This window comes from Salmo salar, chromosome 05 (genome assembly GCF_965601325.2).
Source record: "Salmo salar chromosome 05, fSalSal1, whole genome shotgun sequence".
NCBI classification, from domain to species: domain Eukaryota; kingdom Metazoa; phylum Chordata; class Actinopteri; order Salmoniformes; family Salmonidae; genus Salmo; species Salmo salar.
Genome location: NC_138295.1, coordinates 63,435,667 through 63,455,260, shown reverse-complemented (window position 1 = coordinate 63,455,260; position 19,594 = coordinate 63,435,667). Strand labels below are relative to the sequence as shown.

Here is a 19,594-nt window from a genome sequence, read left to right as displayed (position 1 = left end):
CTGGACATGACACTGTACTCATGCACGGATGTTCTATATTTATTAACCTGTATTGGTCTCCAATGCTTTAGAAACAATGGCATAAGTGCTTTTGTGAAATTACAGCTCAGTTAGATCAAAGTGTATTGACCCGATCTAGCATTGATGTAGCTTGGTTCTTCTCATAATAAAATAGGGTAACAGGATGTCATCTACCGTCTGGCTTATGTCTGTGATGATGACTGAGGAATGTGCTTTAATGATGACAGGACAAAGTTACTCATTCCATGTTTATTGAAGACGGAGAGGGACTAGTGGAGTCGGCCCCTAGCAGGGTTGGTGGTGAAGAGCAGGATGCCAGTAAAGACAGTGTGGTTGTAGTTGTCATCATACAGCCCCCAGCCCTTAGGAAGCCTTAAGTACACCAGATCATCTTTCTCTAGCTCCAGAGCCACGGCACCTGTCATGTACTCATAACCACCATGGAAGTTGTCCTGGACGTTGTATATCATTTGCTCTCCATTTTTGGCCAAGTAAACACCCATTTTCTGTCCAGGCTCTCGGCCCATGGAGGTGAATGTGAAGTAGTAGACCCCTCTCACTGGTGCTGAAAACATACCTGTATCAGAGGGGAAGCAGGGAGAGATCAGCACTATCCGTCTCTCTTAGGCACTGTAGCAGCCTGTTAGTGGTTGGGATCGGTGCCAGTAGCTTGCCCCTGTGGGCACCACAGGCATCCAGTGGCACCTTCATTGGGTAGGACGGGCTCATAGTAATGACTGGAACGGACTAAAGTGAATGGTATCGAACACATCAAACACATACCATTCCATTCACGCCATTCCTGACATTATTATGAGCCGTCCTACCATCAGCAGCCTCCTGTGGTGGAGCATGGAGAATGTGTGTTTATACCTCTATCTGAGTTGTAGATGTATTGCTGTGTGAGTGAACCTGTAGTATTGTTACTGTGTAAGTTTCATCTGTAGTATTGTCGGCGTAAGCTGTACCAGAGTTTGGGTCGTAACCGTTGCCGATGTTGGTGAAGACTTTTTCATAGACCAGAGTGATCTCAGTTTGAAAGGGTCCCACATATCCTGAGTCCGTCAAACCAACAGAAAAGGCCACCTGTCTTCTGTCTGCAAACACATGAGAATGAATTCAGTCAAGTCCACCGTAATGTCTAAAATGTCTTCATTTCATACCACACTGTGGGTTTGATTGAATTGATCTGTTCTTACCTAGCCTCAGTTCCTCCACCAGGCTCTCAGCGACACTCAATCTTGCCTCCAGGGCTGAAATAGCAAGAAAATAATACCTTAATGAACTGATACTCTGAGGTAGCTTTATTGTCATTGCTGTGCTTAGATACATCCTGATTAGATCAGTCAGCGGTTCAGGAGAGTGATTGTAGCTTGGGCTGAAATGATATAAATAGTGTAGTGAGGCAATGGACAATATCCAGAGCTGTGATTTTTAAAAAAAAATCTTCTTCTATTGAACAAATGATTTACTTTTTCAAAGTTCATTATTACCTGCATTCTCTTTCTTCAGTTCCTCCAGCTTGCTCTCATTGGCTGTCACTCTGGTCCTCAAGGCTAACACAAGTGAATTTCCAGAAATGTTCATCTTTCCAGTGAATATTTTTCATAACTAATTGCTTATCATCATTACCTGCATTATTTTTCTCCAGTTCTGCCACATGACTCTCACTGGCTGCCACTCTGGCCTCCAGGGCTAGAAAATAATGCATACAAGAAAACAATAAACTGTGATGTAGCTTTGTTACATTGCTTTGCTTCATCACGACCTAACATTAGCTGAATCATGTTCAGGTGAGGCGTACACGTAGTAGCTCTGATACGTAAAATGTTTTAGTCACCTGAATTCTTTCCCTTCAGCTCCTCCACCTGGTTCTCACTGGCTGTCACTCTGGCCTCCAGGGCTAGAAAATAATTTATGCAAGAAAATAATTTATAATTTAAAATGATAAGCCATGATGTAGCTTTGTTACATCGCTATGTTTTTTCATATCTTGAAATGAGCGTTATCTTATTATGTTCAGGTGAAGAATACATGTAGTCGTTCTTATAAGTGAAACATTTTAGTCACCTGCATTCTCTTTCTTCAGTTCTGCCACCTGGCTCTGAAGGGTTGTCACTCTGCTCCCCAAGGATAACAGTTCAGCTGCTTGGTCTTTAATCACATGAGTCAATATCCAAAGTTGTTCATCTTTCTAGGCAATTAATTATTAACTGAATTATTTTCAATTCACATGTCATCATTACCTGCGTTCTCTTTCTCCAGCTCCTCCACCTGGCTCTCACTGGCTGTCACTCTGGCCTCCAGGGCTAGAAAATAGTTTATGCAGGAACATCATTTATGCTAAAAAACGTTAAAGAAAGATGGAGCTTTATCATATCCTAAAATAAGCTGAATCATGTTAAATTGAGACCTATACATAGTAGTTCTTATAAGTAAAAGTATGTGGACACCTGCTCATTGAACATCTCATTCCAAAATTATGGGGATTAATATGGAGTTCCACCCTTTGCTGCTATAACAGCCTACACTCTTCTGGGAAGGCTTTCCATGAGATGTTGAAACATTTGCCTCCGGTGACTTGCTTCCATTCAGCAGCAAGAGCATTAGTGAGGTCGAGCGATGACATTGGGCGATTAGGCCTGGCTCGCAGTCGGCGTTTCAATTTATCCCAAAGGTGTTCGATGGGGTTGAGGTCAGGGCTCTGTGCAGGTCAGTCAAGTTCTTCCACACCGGTCTCAACAAACCTTTTCTGTATGGACCTCGCTTTGGGCACAGGGGCATTGTCATGCTGAAACAGGAAAGGGGCTTCCCCAAACTGTTGTCACAAAGTTGGAAGCACAGAATCATCTAGAATGTAATTGTATGATGTAGCGTTAAGATTTCATTTCACTAGATCTAAGGGGCCTAGCTCGAACCATGAAAAACTGCCCCAGACCATTATACCTCCTCCACCAAACTGTACAGTCGGCACTATGCATTGGGGCAGGTAGCGTTCTCCTGGCATCCGCTAAACCCAGATTCGTCCGTCGGACTGCCAGATGGTGAAGCGTGATTCATTTGTCCAGAGAACGTGTTTCCGCTGCTCCAGAGTCCAATGGTGGTGAGCTTTACACCACTCCAGCCGACACTTAGTACTGTGCATGGTGATCTTAGGCTTGTGTGCAGCTGTTCGGCCACGGAAACCCATTTCATGAAGCTTCCGACTAACCGTTATTGTGCTGGCGTTGCTTCCACAGGCAGTTTGGAACTCAGTAGTGAGTGCTGCAACCAAGGAAATACGATTTTTATGCGCTACACGCTTCAGCACTAGGCGGTCACGTTCTGTGAGCTTGTGTGGCCTACCACTTAGCAGCTGAACCGTTGTTGCTCCTAGACGTTTCCACTTCACAATAACAGAACTTACAGTTGACCGGGCAGCTCTAGCAGGGCACAAATTTGACAAACTGACTTGTTGTAAAGGTGGCATCCTATGACGGTGCCACGTTGAAAGTCACTGAGCTCTTCAGTAGGCCATTCTACTGCCAATGTTGTCTATGGAGATTGAATGGCTGTATGCTCGATTTTATACACCTGGCAGCAACGGTGTGGCTGAAATAGCCGAATCCACTAATTTGAATGGGTGTCCACATACTTTTGTAAATATAGTGTATATAGTCACCTGCGTTCTTTCCCTTCAGTTCTGCCACATGACTCTCACTGGCTGTCACTCTGGCCTCCAGGGCTAGAAAATAATCCATACAAGAAAACAATAAACAGTGATGTAGCTTTGTTACATCGCTTTGCTTCATCACGTCCTAACATTAGCTGAATCATGTTCAGGTGAGGCGTACACGTAGTAGCTCTTATACGTAAAAAAATTGTCACCTGTATTCTTTCCCATCAGCTCTGCCACCTGGTTCTCACTGGCTGTCACTCTGGCCTCCAGGGCTAGAAGATCATTTATGCAAGAAAATTATTTATTTTGAAAATGATAAGCCATGATGTAGCTTTGTTACATCGCTTTGGTTTGTCATATCTTGAAATGAGCGTAATCTTATTATGTTCAGGTGAAGAATACATGTAGTCGTTCTTATAAGTGAAACATTTTAGTCACCTGCATTCTCTTTCTTCAGTTCTGCCACCTGGCTCTGAAGGGTTGTCACTCTGCTCCCCAAGGATAACAGTTCAGCTGCTTGGTCTTTAATCACATGAGTCAATATCCAAAGTTGTTCATCTTTCTAGGCAATTAATTATTAACTGAATTATTTTCAATTCACATGTCATCATTACCTGCATTCTCTTTCTCCAGCTCCTCCACCTGGCTCTCACTGGCTGTCACTCTGGCCTCCAGGGCTAGAAAATAATTTATGCAGGAACAAAATGTATAACATAAAAGGTTAAACCAAGATGTAGCTTTATAATGTCCTGAAATAAACTGAATCATGTTAAAGTGAGACCTATCCGTGGTAGTTCTTATAAGTAATGATAAATAGTCACCTGCGTTCTTTCCCTTCAGTTCTGCCACATGACTCTCACTGGCTGTCACTCTGGCCTCCAGGGCTAGAAAATAATGCATACAAGAAAACAATAAACAGTGATGTAGCTTTGTTACATCGCTTTGCTTCATCACATCCTAACATTAGCTGAATCATGTTCAGGTGAGGCATACATGCATTAGCTCTGATAAGTAGAACATTTTAGTCACCTGCATTTTCTGCCATCAGCTCTGCCACCTGGTTCTCACTGGCTGTCACTGTGTTCTCCAGGGCTGACAGTTCTGCTGCTTGATCTGGAATTATAGAAATCTAGTAAAAAGGCATTATCCAGAACTGTGATTATTTTTCTTCTTCTATTGAGCAAAATTATTAACTTAATAGTTCATCAGAACACATTTAATTATTACCTGCATTCTCTTTCTTCAGTTCTGCCACCTGGCTCTGAAGGGTGGTTAATCGGCTTCCCAAGGATAACAATAGTGCTGCTTGGCCTGGAATCATAGAAACATAGTAGACGATATGTAACATCCGTATGTAATAGGCAATATCCAATATGTTGTTGTTTCTATTGAGAAAGTTAAGTCAATATATCTTTTTTAAAACATCTCGTTATTACCTGTATTCTGTTTCTTCAAGTCCTCCACCTGGCTCTCACTGGCTGTCACTCTGGCCTCCAGGTCTATCATTTTTTATGATAAAAACAATAAACCCTGATGTAACTTTGCTACATTGCTTTTCATATCCTGAAATTAGCTGAATCATGTTCAGGTGAGGAATATACAGTATGTAGTAGTTCTTACAAGTAAAACATTTTAGTCACCTGCATTCTTTCCCTTCAGATCCTTCAGCTGGCTCTCACTGGTTGTCAATCTGACCTCCATGGCTGAAGTAGTATGAAAGTAATTAACAGTAAATTAACAGAAAAACACACGTTTTCACAATATAGCTTATCTTACTGTACCTGCATTCTCTTTCTTCAGTTCCGCCACCTGACTCTCACTGGCTGTCACTCTGGCCTCCAAGACTAAAATCATAGAGTTGGATAGTGTAGAATGCTTTATTAGTTGCAAGTGTTATTTACTGTTAGAATACATGAGGGTGAAGTTTATATTAGTGTTTTACCTGCATTCTCTTTCTTCACTTCGTCCACCTGTCTCTCACTGGCTGTCATTCTGGCCTCCAGGGCTGAAGTAGCATGAAAATAAACATTGCTGAACATATCGACCATTACTGTTTTTTTGTGACCAAATGATAATTGTTTTAGTTATTTATTTGTTGTGGGGGACTACAGGTACATTATCCATTTCAAAAGTATACGTTTCGAAAACTTGTAACCTGCCGCTCAAACAGCAACAAAAGACTGTAAGAAATACATACAGAGTTTAACAATAAATAGTAAATTCAGTATAAACAGGAAAATAAAAAAGAAGTGGGCCTCCCCCAACTTCCCATCCCATTCCCCCAGGCAACATGTCTCCATACACCCCCCCTACCCCCATGTTTCCCACCCCTTCCCAACCCCCCCTAGCAACAAGGGTTGCTCGTCAGTCACCCACCGCCCACCCTGGCAACCATAGAAAACCCTCACCATACCACCCCTTCCCCATGGGGCTGAAAGTAAAGAAAGTAAAACAAATATTGAAATAGGTGTGTGTGTGTGTGTATGTGTATATATATATATATATATATATATATATATAGTATATATATATATATATATATATAGTGCCTAAAGAAAGTATTCACACCCCTTTACTTTTTCCACATTTTGTTGTGTTATAGCCTGAATTAAACATTTATTAAATTGAGATATTGTGTCGCTGACCTACACACAATATCGCATAATGTCAAAGTGGAATTTTGTTTGTAGAAAATGTTTTTAATTAATAAAAAATGTAAAGCTGAAATGTCTTGAGTCAATAAGTATTCAACCCCTTTGTTATGGCATGCCTAAATAAGTTCAGGAGTAAAAATGTGCTTCACAAATCACATAATAAATTGCATGGACTCATTCCGTGTTCAATAAAATTGGTTAACATGATTTTTGAATGACTACATCGTCTCTGTACCCCACACATACAATTATCTGTAAGGTCCCTCAATCGAGTAGTGAATTTCAAGCACAGATTCAACCACAAAGACCAGGGAGGTTTTTCAATGCTTCGCAAAGAAGGGCACCGATTGGTAGATGTGAACAAATAAAAAAAGCAGACGCTGAATATCCCTTTGAGCATTTTAAAGTTATTAATTAGGCTTTGGGTGGTGTATCAATACAAGATATAGGCGTCCTTCCTAACTCAGTTGTAGGAGAGGAAGGAATCAAATCCAGGCTGTTTCACATCCAGCAGTGATTGGGAATCCCATAGGGCGGCGCACAATTGGCCCAGCGTCATCCGGGTTTGGCCGGTGTAGGCCGTCATTGTAAATAAGAATTTGTTCTTAACTGACTTGCAGAGTTAAATAAAGGTTAAATAAAAAATTAAATAAAAAAGGAAACCGCTCAGGGTTTTCACCATGAGACCAATGGTGATTTTTAAAACAGTTAAAGAGTTTAATGGCTGTGATAGGAGAAAACTGAAGATGAATCAACAACATTGTAGTTACTCCACAATACTAACCTAATTGACAGAGTGAAAAGAAGGAAGCCTGTGCAGAATAAAAATAGAACAAAACTTGCATCTTTTTGCAACAAGGCACTTAAGTAATACTGCAAAAAATATGGCAAAGAAATGAACTTTTTGTCCTGAATACAAATCGTTTTATTTGGGGGGAATCCATCACAACACATCACTGAGTACCACTCTTCATATTTTCAAGCATATTGTTATGGGTCATGTTATGGGTCATGTTATGGGTCATGTTATGGGTATGCTTGTCATCGGCAAGGACTGGGGAGTTGTTTTTTTAGTTTATAAAATAAACGGTATACAGCTATAAGCACAGGCAAAATCCTAGAGGAAAACCTACTTTCCAACAGACACTGGGAGATGAATTCACCTTTCAGCAGAACAATAATCTAAAACACAAGGCCAAATCTACACTGGAGTTGCTTACCAAGACGACATTGAATGTCTAGTTACAGTTTTGACTTGCCATAGATTTTCAAACCGATTTAAGACTTGAAAATGTCTGTCTATCAATGATCAACAATCAACTTGACAGAGCTTGATGAATAAAAAAAAAAAGTATAATGTGCAAATATTGTACAATCCAGGTGTGCAAAGCTCTTAGAGACTTTCCCAAAAACACTCACAGCTGTAATCGCTGACTAAGGTGCTTCTACAAAGTATCGACTCAGGGGTGTGCATATTTATGTAAATTTGATATTTCTGTATTTCATTTTCAATAAATTTGCTAAAATGTCTAATGTCATTATGGGGTATTGTGTGTAAATGGGTGAGATTAAACATTTTTTTTAATCCATTTTGAATTCAGTCTTTAACACAACAAAATGTGGATAAGTCAAGGGGTATGAATACTTTCTGCAGGCACTTACATAGCACCATTCATTTTCGCTGTTGATAATTCTCGTGCTATAACTTCTAGTAGTAACTGTATCCACTGGTGAATTGGAAGAGAGTGAATAGATCAGCAATGTGACATAGAGCTTTTTAAAATTACAAGTTCACTACTTCACTTACAGAATCTTATATCACATATGCTAAAACATGTGCTACATCATGTTTATTCATAGTAGTCTCCTCTCCTTATTACCTGCATTCTCTTTCTTCAGTTCCACCACCTGGCTCTCACTGGCTGTCACTCTGTTTTCCAGGGCTGAAATAGCATGGAAATATGTAGCTGAGATGCAGCTAAAACAAAGCTTTATTTATTTCTCCCTGAAATTAGCTATGCTCATCTGAGGCACAGTAGTTCTTATAAAGTCTACATTTAAAGAAAGATGGGAACCCCTGTGCTAAGCAATCCCTTTGCGGTAACTCTGGCCTGAAATCATAAGGGAACTTGTTTTGGACATTATCATAAAATGTCCAGCAAAATCCACAGCTGTACATTTTTGATTAAGCTAATTAACTAAATCGTATTTTGTAAAATTAGCATTTTGTTATCACCTTCGTTTTAGATCTGTAAATCGAACGTCAGTATCACATTGGCACTTAGTCTGTCGTCTAGGTCTGTCAGTTCTGCTGCTTGAGCGTTAATGATATACTGTAGCCTGTGTATGAGCCATATCAGCAGCTGACTTTTCTATTGAGTGAATTATTATCTAAATCCATTGAAGAAATGACATCTAATGATGATTATATGTGTTCTGTCTTCAGCTTGACCACCCTGTCCCCCAGGACTGAAATGGCACCAACATAAATGTCCAAACTTATCAATCAATACAGAATGAGAGTTAAGCAAGCACTACTTATTTTTACAGTGTGATCAGTTTCATTACCTGTATTATTAGGCTACCTTTGTTCTTTCTTTCTTTCTCTGTCTATATGTGCATTATTACAGTACCTGTGTTCTTATTCTCCAACTTCTCTACTCGTTTCTTTGTGTTGTTCAGCATGAGTCTCAGGTCTTTCAGCTCATCCCAGACAGCATCTATGGTAGTGAATAGAATGTTCTGGTCAATCTGATCCGTCCCTCCTTTACTCTCTACCTCAGCCCAGGCCCCAGACAGATAGAACATCAGCACCAGCATAGCTACAACACCCCTCATTTTGAATGATGCCTTAGTTCAATAGTAATGTAATGTCTATGAGTCTCAGTACCAGCAAAAAGAGGGGGGGGGGGGGATGGGGAATGGGGAATCTTTATTGAAACGCATCAACAAGAACTAGCCCACTACGTGAGAAGTCAACATGTGGTGGATGTAAAAATAGCACCAAGGACATCTGATCAAACATAAAGAGAACCAGAGTAACCCTGAATCCCTGTGTTGTTTGGTCTCTTCTTGTTCCCCGAGGTAGAAAACTGACTACACGGCTGCTGGTCAGGCTACTAGACAGTGTGTCATCTACAATGTGTAGGCCTATGTATGCCTTGCAAAAGTGTTCATACCCCTTGGATTTCTTCACATTTTATTGTGTTAGAAAGTGGGATTCAAATGGACTTCATTGTAATTGTTTGTCTGCACAAAATACTATGTAATGTCAAAGTCGAATAAAAATTCAATAAAAACAAATTATAATAAAAATGTGATAACTATTTTTTTTTATATATATTAGTTGTATATATATTAGTTGTATAACTATTCAGCCTCTTAAATTAGTTTAAGAGTAAAAATTGGCTTTAAAAAATAACATAATAAGTTACATGGGTATGAATACTTTAGCAAGGTACTGTAAGTGTGTACCTGTGGTGTTTTATGTTTAGATGATTGGTTGGTCTTAAAAGTGGTTTGTAATAATGTGACTTCATTTTCTCCCCTCTGTCTCGCTCTCACGCTCGCTCTATCTCTCTTTTTCTGTCTCTCTCTCGCTCAGACATCCTCTGTCCAGGACACTCCAGAATTGTTGGGCTTTCTGAGAAACAGTAGCTCTCCTCACCGCTACAGACGAGCCACCAGCGCTGCCCAGCCCTACAGCAGCAAGACCCTGGTACTTACAATACGTGCCCTTCATTATCAGCAGCCTTGGATTTCACTGTCAGCTTGTTTGGTATACAGCAGCAGTTTTGGAATGTATATGAACTCTCTCTCTCTCTCCCTCTCTGTAGAACTGCAGTAACATCATTTGTCTAAGAGTTCTGTGTGTGGTCGGGCGGTTGGACCGTGGTCAGAGCGCTGTAGTCAAGATCCGCTCCCGACTCTGGGCTCACACCTTCCTCCAGGTGAGCACAAGCACACAAACATAAACCCAGACTTATGTACTACTGGGAGTATTAGTATTGTATGTATTAATGTTATTATTAGTATTAAGAAATAAAGTATCTATAATATCTATTCACCTTGCAGAGACGTAACGACCCATACCTCCTCAACTCTACCGTGTCCTTCAGAGTGACGGCCCTGCCCTACCGCCTCCAACCCTCCTCCTTACCCCAACACACCACTTCAGTAAGATACCCCTAATACTACCCCATACCTCTACACTCTTAGAAGAAAAGGAGCCTGGAAGAACCTTCTGAGATTCAAAAAATTGCCACACAGGGAACTTTTCCAGTTCAAAAAGGTTCCTTGAGGAACCCCTCTGAAAAGGGTATTTGACAGTGGTGGAAAAAGGTCCCAATTGTCATACTTGAGTAAAAGAATAGATATCTTAATAGAAAGTTACTCAAGTAAAAGTAAAAGTCACCCAGTAAAATACTACTTGAGTAAAAGTCCAGAATTATTTGTTTCTAAATGTACTTAAGTATCAAAAGTAAAAGTATAAATCATTTCAAATTCCTTCTATTGAGCAAAGGAGGTGGCACCATTTTCTTGTTTTAAAAATGTATGGATAGCCAGGGGCACTCTCCAACACTCACACATCATTTACAAAAGAGTACGTTTGTGTTTAGTGAGTCCGCCAGATCAGAGGCAGAAGGGATGACCATGTGCTGTCTTGATAAGTGCGTTAATTGGACCATTTTCCAGTCCTGCTAAGCATTCAAAATGTACTTTTGGGTGTCAGGTACAGTAAAATGTATGGAGTAAAAAGTACATTATTTTCTTTAGGAATGTAGTGAAGTAAAAGTTGTCAAAATATAAATAGTAAAGTCAATTACAGATACCCAGAAAACAACTTAAGTAGTACTTTAAAGTATTTTTACTTAAGTACTTTACACCATTGGTCTTTGAGGAACCCCTGTTTAAACCCCTGTTAAATGTAAATGTAATGTAAAGGTTGAAACCGGAACCTTTTTGTGATGGGAGGGGTTACATTTTGAACCTTTTCAATAATATATTGTAGAGGCTGCGAGCCTATCAGAAGATTGGAGGCATGGCTTATTTGGCCACCCATTACAAGTAAATGTCATTCCTGCTCATCATGTTAAGTTTATACACTGCATATTACATATTCTAATAAAATAATAATGATATTAACATTGCTGATTACATATACATACAATACCGTCCAAAAGTTTGGGGTCACTTTTTGTCCATTAAAATAACATCAAATTGATCAGAAATAAAGTGTAGACATTGTTAATGTTGTAAATGACTATTGTTGCTGGAAACGGCAGATTTTTTTTAATGGAATATCTACATAGGCATACAGAGGCCCATTATCAGCAACTGTCACTCCTGTGTTCCAATGGCACGTTGTGTTAGCTAATCCAAGTTTATCATTTTAAAAGGCTAATAGATCATTAGAAAAACATTTTGCAATTATGTTAGCACAGCTGAAAACTGTTGTGCTGATTTAAAGAAGCAATTTAACTGGCCTTCTTTAGACTAGTTGAGTATCTGGAGCATCAGCACTTGTGGGTTCCATTACAGGCTTAAAATGGCCAGAAACAAAGACCTTTCTTCTGAAACTCGTCAGTCTGTTCTTGTTCTGAGAAATTAAGGCTATTCCATGTGAGAAATTGCTAAGAAACTGAAGATCTCGTACAGCGCTGTGTACTACTCCCTTCACAGAACAGCGCAAACTGGCTCTAACCAGAATAGAAAGAGGAGTGAGATTCCCCGGTGCACAACTGAGCAAGAAGACAAGTACATTAGAGTGTCTAGTTTGAGAAACAGACGCCTCACAAGTCCTCAACTAGCAGCTTCATTAAATAGTACCCGCAAAACACCACTTTATGCAATGTGCAATGTAGGGAACACCGGAAGAAGAATTATAATTGAATTACCATAGTGACTTATTGTAATGATTGTTTATGTGTCAATTAATCCCATAAGGGATGGGTTGCCGATTGGCGATTTGACACAAAAATAAAATGTAATTCATTCATTCATATAGTTATAAAGTGGTAACTATTCCAACTTTGGGATTTGCGTATGCTCTTGAGGAGCTCATACACCTCTGTAAGCCCCATTGAAGCAAAACTGTCAGTGTTCAACCTTAACATATGATGACATCAGAACAGATGAACAGGAATGACATTTACCCCCTAAAAAGATCTATCTGAAAGCCACGCCCCTACTAAGCCATGCCTCCAGTCAAGGGTTTTGCTACATTGAAACATCAAATAAAATACAATTTTATTTGTCACATACACATGGTTAGCAGATGTTAATGCGAGTGTAGCGAAATGCTTGTGCTTCCAGTTCCAACCATGCAGTAATATCTAACAAGTAATCTAACAATTTCACAACAACTACCTTATACACACAAGTGTAAAGGAATGAATAAGAATATGTACATAAAAATATGTGGATGAGCGATGGCCGAACGGCATAGGCAGATGCAGTAGATGGTATAGAGTACAGTATATACATATGAGATGAGTAATGTAGGGTATGTAAACATTATATAAAGTGGCATTGTTTAAAGTGGCTAGTGATACATTTATTACATCCAATTTTTAATTATTAAAGTGGCTAGAGATTTTAGTCAGTATGTTAGCAGCAGCCACTCTATGTTAGTGATGGCTGTTTAACAGTCTGATGGCCTTGAGATAGAAGCTGTTTTTCAGTCTCTCGGTCCCAGCTTTGATGCACCTGTACTGACCTCGCCTTCTGGATGATAGCGGGGTGAACAGGCAGTGGCTCGGGTGGTTTTTGTCCTTGATGGTCTTTTTGGCCTTCCTTTGACATCGGGTGGTGTAGGTGTCCTGGAGGGCAGGTAGTTTGCCCCCGGTGATGCGTTGTGCAGACCTCACTACCCTCTGGAGAGCCTTACGGTTGTGGGTGGAGCAGTTGCCATACCAGGCGCTGCTGCGCCCTCTTCACCACACTGTCTGTGTGGGTGGACCATTTCAGTTTGTCCGTGATGTGTACGCCGAGGAACTTAAAACTTTCCACCTTCTCCACTACTGTCCCGTTGATGTGGATAGGGGGCTGCTCCTTCTGCTGTTTCCTGAAGTCCACGATCATCTCCTTTGTTTTGTTGACATTGAGTGTGAGGTTATTTTCCTGACACCACACTCCAATGGCCCTCACCTCCTCCCTGTAGGCCGTCTCGTAGTTGTTGGTAATCAAGCCTACCACTGTAGTGTCGTCTGCAAACTTGATGGTTGAGTTGGAGGCGTGCATGGCCACGCAGTCATGGGTGAACAGGGAGTACAGGAGAGGGCTGAGAACGCACCCTTGTGGGGGCCCAGTGTTGGGGATCAGCGGGGTGGAGATGTTGTTTCCTACCCTCACCACCTGGGGGCGGCCCGTCAGGAAGTCCAGGACCCAGTTGCACAGGGCGGGGTCGAGACCCAGGGTCTCGAGCAAAAGGACGAGTTTGGAGGGTACTATGGTGTTGAAATGCTGAGCTGTAGTTGATGAACAGCATTCTTACATAGGTATTCCTCTTGTCCAGATAGGTTAGGGCAGTGTGATTGCGATTGCGTCGTCTGTGGACCTATTGGGGCGGTAAGCAAATTGGAGTGGGTCTAGGGTGTCAGGTAGGGTGGAGGTGATATGGTCCTTGACTAGTCTCTCAAAGCACTTCATGATGATGGAAGTGAGTGCTACGGGGCGATAGTCATTTAGCTCAGTTACCTTAGCTTTCTTGGGAACAGGAACAATAGTGGCCCTCTTGAAGCATGTGGGGACAGCACACTGGGATAAGGATTGATTGAATATGTCCGTAAACACACCAGCCAGCTGGTCTGCGCATGCTCCAAGAACCTAACCATAGGTGCAAGTGTGAACCATTGATTATCAATGGTTCCTCAAGGATCTCCAGGGTTCTTAGTCACCACTAATTCTAAGAGTGTACCCTGCCCTACCACCTCCAGCCCTTCTGCTTACCCCAACACACCACTTCAATAAGATACCCCTAACACGAACCCTTACCTGTACCCTGCCCTATAGCCTCCAGACCTCCTTCTTACCCCTAACACACCACTTCAATAAGATACCCCTAACACTAACCCTTACCTGTACCCTGCCCTATAGCCTCCAGACCTCCTTCTTACCCCAACACACCACTTCAATAAGATACCCCTAACACTAACCCTTACCTGTACCCTGCCCTATAGCCTCCAGACCTCCTCCTTACCCCAACACACCACTTCAATAAGATACCCCTAACACTAACCCTTACCTGTACCCTGCCCTATAGCCTCCAGACCTCCTTCTTACCCCTAACACTAACCCTTACCTGTACCCTGCCCTATAGCCTCCAGACCTCCTCCTTACCCCAACACACCACTTCAATAAGATACCCCTAACACTAACCCTTACCTGTACCCTGCCCTACCACCTCCAGACCTCCTTCTTACCCCTAACACACCACTTCAATAAGATACCCCTAACACTAACCCTTACCTGTACCCTGCCCTATAGCCTCCAGACCTCCTTCTTACCCCAACACACCACTTCAATAAGATACCCCTAACACTAACCCTTACCTGTACCCTGCCCTATAGCCTCCAGACCTCCTTCTTACCCCTAACACACCACTTCAATAAGATACCCCTAACACTAACCCTTACCTGTACCCTGCCCTATAGCCTCCAGACCTCCTCCTTACCCCAACACACCACTTCAATAAGATACCCCTAACACTAACCCTTACCTGTACCCTGCCCTATAGCCTCCAGACCTCCTTCTTACCCCTAACACTAACCCTTACCTGTACCCTGCCCTATAGCCTCCAGACCTCCTTCTTACCCCAACACACCACTTCAATAAGATACCCCTAACACTAACTCTTACCTGTACCCTGCCCTATAGCCTCCAGACCTCCTTCTTACCCTTAACACACCACTTCAGTAAGATGTGACATCCACCCTAACTAGTACCTACAATAACCCTTACCATGAACCCCATCCAGCCTGCAACTAACTGTGATTGTGTGTGTGTGTGTGTGTGTGTTATAGATGGGTACACTGGTGCTGTGGGGGACTCCTGATGTGGCGTTTGCTGTTCCTCTGTGGGTCATCATCCTGGCCATCCTACTGGGACTGCTGGTCCTGGCCATGCTAACACTGGCCATGTGGAAGGTACACACACACACACACACACACACACACACACACACACACACACACACACACACACACACACACACACAAGGACTTTAGTATAACTTAACCCTCTCTTCCTCAGTGTGGGTTCTTTGACCGGGCACGGCCGCCAGCGGATGACGTGTCAGACCGTGAGCAGCTGACCTCTGACCAATTAGCAGATGCCTAAGAACACCCACTGGCGCCATGGAGACCAGTTCCTGATTCGAAGAGGCTGTTTGGGATGAGTTCCACCTCTTGAGTGTTATTAAACTGAAATAAGATCTGCAGGCAGACTGCAAACTCACAGATCAAAGGTTATTTACCCCTTTTAAAGCTGATCTGTCATCAGTGAGTGGACTGCAAGCTCACAGACCAAAGGCTGAAGTGACATTAAGACTGGTATTCAAACAGCACCAGAGAGACTGGGAACAATGCACACAGACGGAACTACACACATTAACACTATTTAAGCAAACACAACGACTTGGATGTATATGAGGCCTCAACACAATTTTGGACAGTAGAATGGACTCTGGTTCTAACCCTGCTTGTAGTTGAATATGTTTCTATGCACCGCTTGCCTCTGTGGGTTAGACTACTTGGGGATCTGTATGGTTGGATAATTCAGTTAGAGTTAACCAGCCTGGCTTACTACAAGTGGAGTTACCATCTGATGTCAGTGACTTGGTGTCCGCCTGCTTTCACTGTTAAATACATTCCATCATTGATCAATCACACACACATGCACACACGCGAATACACACGCAAACGCACGCATGCACACACACACGCAAACACACACACAGGAGGCTGTATATATCTATGGATGGTGTATGTGCAATATTGGGACATTCTGTGTGATACTGAAGCGTGTTTACACTGGTATTATTTTATTAGAACTTGATGTTCAAATTGTTTGTGTATATTGTTTAGTTAGTATACTATTGTCTATGTGAGTGTTTTTGTTGGTATATTAGTGTGTGTGCCTTCGGAAAGTATTCAGAACCCTTGACTTTTCCCACATTTTGTAACGTTACAGCCTTATCCTAAAATTCATTAAATCGTTATTTTCCCTCATCAATCTACACACAATACCCCATAATGACAAAGCAAGAACAGATTTTTAGAAATGTTTGCACATTTCTTAAAAATCTAAAACATAACTATTACATTTACATACGTATTCAGACCCTTAACTCAGTCTGAGGTCCTAAGCGCTCTGAAGCAGGTTTTCATCAAGGATCTCTCTGTAATTTGCTCTGTTCTTTCCCTCGAATCTGCCAAAGGAGCTTCAGCAAAGTACTGAGTAAAGGGTCTGACTACTTATGTAAATGTGATATTTCCGGTTTCTTTTAAAATAAATGAGCAAAAATGACTAAAGATCTGTTTTTGCTTTGTCATTATGGAGTATTGTGTGTAGATTGATGAGGGGGAAAAAACAATTTAATAAATTTTAGAATAAGGGTGTAAAATAACAAAATGTGGAAATAGTCAAGGGGTCTGAATACTTTCCGAAGGCACTGTAAGTGTTGAAAGAGAGAAGTGTTTATAACGGGTCCAACTGTTTAAAAAAAGAACGTGGGACTGGGCTAAATACAAAAGGAATTGCATTAACATTAGCATTATCCAATGTGAGAGGTTTAGGCCTAGATTCAATCAGACCCATTGTTAATTGGCACTAGCCAACACTGCATAACTAGCCGACAAACCCAGAATGATTCCAATCACATTTAAAAAGGGAAAGTCATTGAGTTACATATCAGAAAACACAACACTAAAGTATATAATATTACTTCAATACAAAGCAAAAATGTAAATGCCTAATAATTTCAGGTGGTTTGGTGATCTTCTTGGCCAATATAGCAGTAACCTCAAAGGCTGGGGGTGGGGCCAGCAGTACTAATAGGATATCATCAGGTCCCAGCTGGAATAAAATTAGTTGGTTGACCCTTGAATGGTCTACTTAATTTTGTCTAATTTTAGGAAAATTAGTTGGGCCAAAGAGAGGCTGAGGGAGGATTGATAGATCCAATAGAATCCTTCTGCGTGCCAACAGGGAGGCAAAGGCAATGGCGTCTAGCTGTCTATTGGTCAGGGAAGGATTGTTTGGTTCTCCAAAAATTGCAATTTCTGCACTAGGCTGCCACTCTATATCAAATGCTTCAGAAAGTGTTTTAAATATAGTGGACCAGTAGTCTGCCAGATGGGGACAAGACCAGAATATGTGAGTCAAATGCGCCAAGGAGCTTTTACACCTGTGACATGTACCATCAATATTTGGGTAGAATTTGGAGAGTCTGGCCTTAGTGGAATGGATACAGTGAAGTACCTTAAACTGTATAAGGCTGAGCCGGGCACAAGAGGAGCTTCCATTTACCCTAAGTAAGGCACTATTCTAGACTTCGTCCGAGGTCTCTCAACCAAGTTCCTTTTCCCACTCAGATCGAATTTTATTAAGTGACGGGTTATCAAGGGACATGATTATCAAAAAAATACCTACATTTGGAAATACCTAAATACACTTGAATGGGGTAATTACATTTGATAGCGAGGTCATCAAAATTGGCAAAGGTGCCATCTATATAAAGGTCTCTAAACTTAGTAAGGCCATTCCTCTGCCACAGACTTCAAGCTGAATCCAGTTTGACTGGAAGGAAGAGGTGATTATTACATATAGGATCTTGAATAGAGAAATCACATAATTTAAAGTGTTGACGGAATTAAGGCCAAATTTTAAGAGTATTGACCACAATTGGATTGGATGTATAGCGCAAAGCTGAAAGAGTAAGATTGGAGATGACTAAAGCTGACAAAGAGGAAGAGAAATAGGAGTTGACTTCTGTTTGACACCAGTCAGTTTCTGGGGTGTGAAGCCAGTAAACAATATTTTGTATATTCGCTGGCCAGTAATAATACATAACGTTAGGAAGAGCTAGTGTGTTCTATCTCTCTGGAGGAATGCTTTACGTATTCTTGGACTCCCACCGCTCCCCCCAAAAAGATATAAGCTTATCCACTAAAGTGAAAAAAGGCTTGGGTAGAAAAATAGCTGATGTTTTGGCAGTGTCGGAGGTGTAACTGCATTGGAGCAGTCAAATCGGTGAGCAGCTGCTCTTGATCACTGTCATGAAGCCACACCGTCCCACTGGCGTTAAAGTTCAAAACGAGAAAGTGTAGGCTATATAGAAATAATGACGCTCAAATTAAAAATCATTCAACTAAATAATGAGGCTTTCTATCAGCCTGTTCGAGGTGAAGATTACATCTCACATTCTAGTGTTCGAACTTGTAAACAAGGCAACATGGGATTTCTCTTAATGCGACGCTGTGCAGCCAATGGTAATGTCCGCTTTAGGTATAATGCTAGGAGCCGCTTGTGGATTTGGCAGCTCTAGCGCAGTTACATCTCCAACACCGCCAAAACAACCACTATGCAGATGTCGGCTAAAGTGGATCTGATTGTATAGAGCCATTAGGGAGTAAGGTTCAAACTTAATTTCAATTTACTTCACTTCTATTAATTCACAGAATGTAAATATGAAGGATTTTTGTCACAAATTTGATTTGTGTCTTGTTTTTGTACTGAAGAATACTGAAAGATTATTGAAATAAAGTGTCCTTAATTTCCAAGTCTACATTTTCTAATATTGTTTACTGTATTAAGGTGTGGTTCCTCGCTGTCTCTTATCACTATATTTTTATTGTGAACAATTGTTTTTTTTGAATCACATCATAACCAATACAATCAATAAAAAAACAATAACATTTCCCCCCCTGTTTGATCAACCCTCACTGCCCCTCCCACCCCAACTATCACTTTCTACATTGACCTATTCCATCAGCGAAGCTAAGGTAGGTCTAGAATGGACTCATTCCAGCTATCGCAGAAGCAACAACAGGAAAGCTGGACAGTACAGCAGAGAAGACATCTGACATCAGAGGGCAGAAGAGAGCTGCGAGTCACAGCGAAGGAGAACTCAACTCACCCAAATGCTATCTCAGTAGCCTCTCCAGAGGAATACTGCAGTTGTATTGAACATTTCAAAGTTCACAAAACCCCAGTTAGGGTTGTTCATAAAAAATACACACTCAGGACATTATACAGACCA

The 19,594-nt window shown here is 41.3% G+C and overlaps 2 protein-coding genes across 3 annotated transcripts in view; one reads left to right on the top strand and one right to left on the bottom strand.

Moving 5' to 3' along the window:
• The window catches only part of LOC106605385 (integrin alpha-8), a 54,798-nt gene extending 35,678 nt beyond the window's left edge, over positions 1-19,120 (top strand). Inside the window, exons 26-30 of the mRNA XM_045718509.2 lie at positions 9,938-10,051; positions 10,170-10,283; positions 10,408-10,509; positions 15,357-15,479; positions 15,586-19,120. Coding sequence (XP_045574465.2) covers positions 9,938-10,051; positions 10,170-10,283; positions 10,408-10,509; positions 15,357-15,479; positions 15,586-15,672 — 540 coding nt within the window. The 3' untranslated portion in view covers positions 15,673-19,120. The remainder of the gene's footprint in view (positions 1-9,937; positions 10,052-10,169; positions 10,284-10,407; positions 10,510-15,356; positions 15,480-15,585) is intronic.
• Positions 256-9,209, bottom strand: LOC106605427 (uncharacterized). 2 transcript variants are annotated; one of them, XM_014201068.3, is made up of 21 exons: positions 8,967-9,206; positions 8,214-8,276; positions 5,622-5,684; positions 5,461-5,523; positions 5,320-5,382; positions 5,116-5,178; positions 4,907-4,990; positions 4,709-4,792; positions 4,501-4,563; positions 4,294-4,356; positions 4,118-4,201; positions 3,889-3,951; positions 3,683-3,745; positions 2,268-2,330; positions 2,092-2,175; positions 1,862-1,924; positions 1,654-1,716; positions 1,515-1,577; positions 1,221-1,274; positions 990-1,118; positions 256-598 (listed from the first exon to the last, which is right to left on the bottom strand). In XM_014201068.3, exons 1-21 carry the CDS (start codon positions 9,169-9,171, stop codon positions 291-293), a joined length of 1,851 nt encoding a protein of 616 aa, XP_014056543.1. In that variant the 5' UTR covers positions 9,172-9,206; the 3' UTR covers positions 256-290. The 2 variants fall into 2 exon arrangements, with proteins under 2 accessions (XP_014056543.1, XP_082831494.1); XM_082975368.1 differs by lacking the exon at positions 8,214-8,276 and having other exon boundaries at positions 8,967-9,209.
• Positions 19,121-19,594: the final 474 nt, after the last annotated feature.